This window comes from Brassica napus, unplaced genomic scaffold (assembly GCF_020379485.1).
Source record: "Brassica napus cultivar Da-Ae unplaced genomic scaffold, Da-Ae ScsIHWf_1753;HRSCAF=2383, whole genome shotgun sequence".
Taxonomy (NCBI): Eukaryota; Viridiplantae; Streptophyta; class Magnoliopsida; order Brassicales; family Brassicaceae; genus Brassica; species Brassica napus.
Window position 1 is genome coordinate 1 of NW_026015172.1, and position 7500 is coordinate 7500.

A 7500-nucleotide genomic window follows, 5' to 3' on the forward strand; every position below is an offset into this window, starting at 1 on the left:
TCCTTGGGATAATTGGCTATTGGGCAGTCAAAATTGTAACAGGTGTACCTGACGCTATTCCGGTAATAGGATCGCCTCTTGTAGAATTATTACGCGGAAGTGCTAGTGTTGGACAATCCACTTTGACTCGTTTTTATAGTTTACACACTTTTGTATTACCTCTTCTTACGGCTGTATTTATGTTAATGCATTTCTTAATGATACGTAAGCAAGGTATTTCTGGTCCCTTATAAATAATATAGATTCTAGATATTTTTAATTACTAATTTATCTTATTACTTGGTGAAGGAACAATCGTATTTTATTGCTATAAATATGGATTATTAAAAAAATAAGACATGTATTTGGATATTTCCCTTCAACTCCACAATATTGTATTATTTTTTTGACATAAAAAGTTGAAGGGAATTCTATGAAGAGAAAATGGATTATGGGAGTGTGTGACTTGAACTATTGATCGGGCCGTGCAGAAATATGACTTTATCTGCTACATTGGAATTCACAACCAAATGTGTCTTTGTTCCAACCACTGTGTAAGCCCCATACAGGGGATAGGCTGGTTCACTTGAAGAGAATCTTTTCTATGATCATAATACCCGACGATGTCGTGGATGAGTGGGCTCCGTAAAATCCAAAAATCCAGGAGATTAAGGGATGGAACATAATCAGGATTATGTTTTTAGCTATTTTTTACTAAAAAAGAGCTAAAAAAATAAAAAATTAATAGTATGTAAATGCATTCATTTCCTCTGCATCGACTCGATTTCTGATACTATCGGAGTGAATACAGGATCTAATGAAGAGTAGAGGGTAGACTTCATTAGTAACAAGTAAATCCTTTGTATTTGAAAAATCTCGATATAATTTTTGAGATTAAGGATTAATTGATAAGGTATGAGACGATCCAGAAAGCACTTAATCATGATCAACTTTTAAGCTTACGTGGGTGTTGAGCATTTACCTGTAAGAATGGAATTTATGGTAATCTTTAGTTGCAATAACTTTGGAATCGGATAATTCTTTTTTTACATATTAAATACTTGTGGATAACATATATATTTTTTGTATGTATTAATTTAGTTTGGTTAATTCTTGCTCGAGCCGGATGATGAAAAATTATCATGTCCGGTTCCCTCGGGGGATGGATCCATAAGAATTCACCTATCCCAATAACAAAAAAACCAGATTTGAATGATCCTGTATTACGAGCTAAATTAGCTAAAGGTATGGGTCATAATTATTACGGAGAGCCCGCATGGCCCAATGATCTTTTATATATTTTTCCAGTAGTCATTCTTGGTACCATTGCCTGTAACGTAGGCTTAGCGGTTTTAGAACCATCAATGATTGGTGAACCTGCGGATCCTTTTGCAACTCCTTTGGAAATATTACCTGAATGGTATTTCTTTCCTGTATTTCAAATACTTCGTACAGTGCCTAACAAATTATTGGGTGTTCTTTTAATGGCTTCAGTACCGGCGGGATTATTAACCGTACCCTTTTTGGAAAATGTTAATAAGTTCCAAAATCCATTTCGTCGTCCAGTCGCGACAACCGTCTTTTTGATTGGCACCGTGGTGGCCCTGTGGTTAGGTATTGGAGCAACATTACCAATTGATAAATCTCTAACTTTAGGTCTTTTTTAATTAAATTTATTCAATTGTAAAATAAAAGGCGTGGGTATCTAGGGAGTAGTCATTTCAAAATGAATTCTCCCTAGATACATATCTAAATTAATTTTATTAAGTAAAATAGGTTTGACTGGAAAATCGAAATTACGTTGAAGGTTTAAAATCCATTTCAATTTTAAATTGACTTTTTAGTCAAATTTTTTTTAATGCTTTTTTTATTTTTTTTCTAAAATGTCTAATATCTTTTTTACATCTTCTATGTGAAAATGTTCCATTTTGATAAGGTCTTCTTGACTGTTATTCAAAAGATCCAATAATGTATGTATATTGGACTTTTTGAGACAATTATAGATTCTGGGAGGCAATTCTAATTGGTCAATAAAAATATATTGAAACGCTAGTTCTTTTTTTTTTTTTCTTAGGTTAACTAATCTATTATGAAAAGGAAAAAGGGGTAAAGTAACTTGATGTTGATTGTTCTCTAAATAGAACGTTTCTTCTTCTACATGTAGAAAAGGAATAAATAAATTAATCAAATTCCGGGAGGCTTCATGAAGTGCTTCTTTAGGAGTTAAACTTCCATTTGTCCATATTTCTAGAAAAAGAATCTCTTGTTTTTCATTCCCATTCCCATAAGAATGAATACTATGATTCGCATTTTGAACAGGCATGAATACAGCATCTATAGGATAACTTCGGTCTTCAAAGTTATTTGACATTTTTAAACTATATCCGCGATTCCTCTCGATTTTTAATCCAATACACAAATTTATTGGTTCCGTTAAGGTAGCTATATGCTGTGTATTATCAACGATTTCCACAGAGGGCGGTAAAACTATGTCTCGAGCAGTTATATATCCGGGACCTTGGACACAAATAAGCGCGTTGCGCGTTCCATATAGATTACTTTTTAATACAATCTCGTTCAAATTCATTAAAATTTCATGTACTGATTCTTGAATACCGACTATGTTAGAATAGTCATGTGGTATGTTCTCAGATTTTGCACGTGTAATACATGTTCCTTCTATTTCGCCAAGTAAAGCTCTTCGCATCGCAATGCCTATTGTGTCGGCTTGACCTTTCATAAGTGGAGACAGAATAAAGCGTCCATAATAAAGACGCTTACTGTCTCTTCTTGATTCAACACACTTCCACTGTAGTGTCCGAGTAGATACTTTGACTTTCTCTCGAACCATAGTAATTTTATTTGATCAGATCATTGAATCATTTATTTCTCTTGAAACCCTTTCAGCCTTTATTTAGTTCTATACACGTCGTTTTTTAGGGGGTCTACAACCATTATGTGGCATAGGGGTTACATCTCGTACGAAACTTAAAAGTATACCGCTTCTACGAATAGCTCGTAATGCTGCATCTCTTCCTAGTCCAGGGCCTTTTATCCTTACTTCAGCTCGTTGCATACCTTGATCCACTACTGCTCGAATAGCATTTCCTGCTGCGGTTTGAGCAGCAAAAGGTGTTCCTCTTCTTGTACCCCTGAATCCACAAGTACCCGCGGAGGACCAAGAAATCACCCGACCCCGTACATCTGTAACGGTCACAATGGTATTGTTGAAACTTGCTTGAACATGAATAACTCCCTTTGGTATTCTACGTACATTTTTACGTGAACCACTACGGGTATTTTTACGTGAACCAATTCTTAATATAGGTTTTGCCATATTTTTTCATTTCACAAGAAATATATGGATATATCCATTTCATGTCAAAACGGACCTTTTTTTTACTAGCTCCTTGGAAGTGCCTTTTCCTTTAGTAAGATTATCCTTGTCTTTGTTTATGCCTCGGGTTGGAACAAATTACTATAATTCGTCCCCTCCTACGGATTAGCCGACACTTTTCACAAATTTTACGAACGGAAGCCCTTATTTTCATAGTTGTTATTCCTTAATTCTCTTAATATACTTATTGTTGGACGAAAAAAAGGTTTCTTGATATTTTTGAATCTTGAATTGTATCTTCGTGAAAGGAATGTTGAATTTCAAAAAACCACTGACTTATTTGAATCCTTGTTATGGAGTCTAGAAAGTGGCTGTTCCCCGATTAACTTAATACCTAAGAACTTACTAAAATTTTTACCCCCCTTTTTCTCCTATAGGTATACCTATACAAAAATATGTCGAATCCTTTCAGAAGCATGACCTAAAATAAAAAAAATCTTTAGTATCTAAACAAAATCGAACCATACCGTTCGGAAGTGATTCATAAAGAAAACTTTCATTAATTCATTTTTTTCTTTAATTTCATTCGGGGTAAAAAATTCTAAACTTTTTTAGCAGGGGTGGTATTACACAACCCCCCCCCCTTTTTTTTCACAAATGCTAAGTTCCGGATATCCAATTTTGATATTAGAAGGATTACCATATATAACACAAAATTTCTCCGCCGATTCTTTTTAGTCGAGCTTCTCGATCTGTCATTATACCTTGAGAAGTTGAAAGGATTACAATTCCTATTCCGCCTAAAATTCGTGGAATTCGTTGAGAGTTAGAATAGATTCGTAGACCCGGTCGGCTTATTCTCTTTAAATTTAAAATCGTTTTATAGGATTCTTTCTTATTTCGTCTATGTCTTAGGGTTAAAATCAAAAAATATTGATTGTTTTCGCGATGTTTCCTTACGTTTTCGATAAAACCCTCTCGTAAAAGTATTTTAACAATGCTTTCGGTGATGTTAGTCGATCCTATCCGAACTGTTCCTTTTCTATTCATGTCAGCATTTCGTATAGAGGTTATTATATCAGCAATAGTGTCTTTCCCCATGATAAGTTAAAATTCCTTAATTGTTCTATAATTTTGATATAATCAACATGTTATTTTTCTTTTATTTATATAAAAATAGAGACGAATTATATATTAATATATGAATTCAATTATTAATATATAAAATTATTAAGGGTATATGCGTGATACACAATCTATTAATTATAATTAATTTGATTTCAATACCATTTTTTTAATCCTATCCTATATTAACTATCGATATTTAGGTCTTATAATACTTCAGGAGCTAATGAAACTATTTTAGTAAAGTTTAATTGTCTCAATTCCCGTGGGATCGCCCCAAAAACGCGAGTTCCTTTTGGATTTCCTTCTTGATCAATGACAACTGCGGCATTGTCGTCATATCGTATTATCGTCCCATTCTTACGTTTGAGTTCTTTACAAGTACGTACAATTACAGCTCTGACCACTTCTGATCTTTCTAGAGTAGTATTTGGGATTGCTTCCTTGATTACAGCAACAATAACGTCACCAATATGAGCATAGCGGCGATTACTAGCTCCTATTATTCGAATACACATCAATTTTCGAGCCCCGCTGTTGTCTGCTACATTCAAATAGGTTTGTGGTTGAATCATATTTTTGTATCTCTTCTTTTAGTGCAAAGGACGAAGTAAAAAAAATATTGTTTGTCAAAAAAAACTTAGAATCTTTTTATCCTTAAATGTTATTTAGCTTTTTCATTCTATATTCCTATTCAGAAATAATGAATTGGGTTTTTATAGGCATTTTTGATGCCGCGATTGAAATAGCTTTTCTGGCTATATTTTCTGGTACACCACCCATTTCATAAAGGATTTTACCTGGTTTAACCACAGCTACCCAGTACTCTGGGGATCCTTTCCCAGAACCCATACGCGTTTCCGCGGGTCTTACTGTAACTGGCTTGTCTGGAAATATACGTACCCAAATTTTTCCACCACGTCGTATATTTCGTGTCATTGCTCGTCGCCCTGCTTCTATTTGTCTAGATGTAATCCAAGCGGGTTCAAGTGTTTGAAGAGCATATCTGCCAAAACAAATACGATTCCCACGAGAGGATATTCCTTTTAGTCTTCCTCGATGTTGTTTACGAAATTTGGTTCTTTTTGGGTTATAGTTGATGGGTTTTTTCTAAATGAGAAATTCCATCTCTACTGCAGAACTGGACGTGAGAGTTTCTTCTCATCCAGCTCCTCGCGAATAAAAGGATTAATTAAGATATAGATGTAGTTAATGATTAATCCTATTAATCATGGTATTTTTTTTTTATTTCATCTTATCTCTTCTAAATTTGTGTATGTCTTTTTTGAAATAGAATCAAAGATCAATTTTATTTCGATTTATTTAAAAATAACGTAATATCATCATTACAAATGTAATTTTTATTAGAGTTAGAATATTATAACAAATCCTTATTTTTTTTTCATTGTTTTTTTCATCTTTTATTACTGTTTTTATTTGAAAAAAAAAAACCAATTTTTCGCCGGCGAATATTTACTCTTTCAATATCTATTTAAGTTTGCTGTTTATCCCCCGAGGTCTCAGAATCAAAATCAGAATAGATAATAAAGTTTCTGGTTTATTCCGCCATCCTGTCCAATGAATTACTAAGATTTCTTGTTCACTAGAATCCTATATATTCATGGGTTCCGTCGTTCCCATCGCTTCTTGATTAATCATTAGGCCTGAATTCTACAATGGAGCTTTTACATGAAATTTTGAATTTCTTTTTTTTTTGAGGCAATTTTCTCAGTTTTGATTGTCTCAAGGCTCTTAATTTTTTGTTTTCGGAACAGATTTATCTAATTATTATTATTTATCTAATTATTATGAATGAATCTGTATTGATGCTTTATTACATTGCTTTTCTTACAGTGACCTCATAGATTTTCCAAATTGGAATCATATATCATTAATATTCAATTTTTTCGCTCTTTCTTTCATCCTTCCATTTATCCGCATACTTTTTGATTACCTTTCATAACTTAATAATCATCTTTCTTTATTCTTTTTTTTTAGTCAGTTGCTCCAATGATATGATCAGCCTATCATATCTTGACTAATTTTTTGGATCCAGATAATGCGAAGCAATGAGTTGCTTAGGTTATTTATTAATGCTGTAGTTATTAGTTGGTAAGTTCTTTTTTTTTTTTATCGTAATCTAACCCTAAACCAACGAGTCACACACTAAGCATAGCAATTATATCAAAGGAGTTTTGATGGAAATGTTTATTCAACCTTATAGAATTGCTTATTTTTTTTTCTTAAACATAAAAAAGAAGACTACAAGTTTTTATTTTTATTTCTTTATAGTGTTATACTACATAGTTTTCGTTTTTTATCATTGGATAAAATGTAAAGACAAATAAAGTTTTTTTATTCTTCGTCTACGAATATCCAAATTTTTATTCCTAAAACCCCATAAATAGTTCGAACTGTATAGGAACAATAATCAATTTTAGCTTCAATTGTTTGTAAAGGAACTCTGCCTTCTCTGATCCATTCAACACGTGCAATTTCTTTTCCGTCGATACGTCCTGCAATTTGTACTTGAATTCCTTTTGTATTCGCCTGTTCAGTTAATTCAATAGCTTTTTTCATTGCTTTTCGAAAAGAAACGCGATTTTTTAATTGGCCAGCTATAAATTCTGCAAGAATATTAGGATGCCCATACGGATTGGAAATTCGGGTAATAGCAATGTTGAGTTTTCTATTGACACAATTAAGTTCTTTTTGAACATTCATCTGTAATTCTTCGATTCTTCGGGGTTTATCTTCAATTAATAATTTAGGAAATCCCATATAGATTATGATCTGAATGAGATCGATTCTTTTTTGAATTTCGATACGTGCAATTCCCTCCATACCAGAGGATATTCTTATATTTTTTTGGACATAATTTTTAATACAGTCTCGTATTTTTTTATCTTCTTCTAAACCTTCAGAATACTTTTTTGGTTGTGCAAACCAAATAGAATGATGACTTTGGGTTGTACCAAGTCTGAAACCAAGTGGATTTATTTTTTGTCCCATGGGCCTCCACTACTATATGTATCGTAACATGTTAGATTTATGTTTTC

General features: G+C 32.9%; 1 protein-coding gene across 1 annotated transcript in view; it reads right to left on the reverse strand.

Annotated features, from left to right (window-relative positions):
* Positions 1 to 84: 84 nt before the first annotated feature.
* The window catches only part of LOC125598836 (DNA-directed RNA polymerase subunit alpha), a 10317-nt gene continuing 2901 nt past the window's right edge, over positions 85 to 7500 (reverse strand). The window contains exons 1-2 of the mRNA XM_048772586.1: positions 1172 to 7500; positions 85 to 438 (exon numbers count right to left, since the gene is read on the reverse strand). The exon at positions 1172 to 7500 is cut by the window's right edge and continues 2901 nt beyond it. Coding sequence (XP_048628543.1) covers positions 1847 to 2830 — 984 coding nt within the window. The 5' untranslated portion in view covers positions 2831 to 7500 and the 3' untranslated portion in view covers positions 85 to 438; positions 1172 to 1846. The remainder of the gene's footprint in view (positions 439 to 1171) is intronic.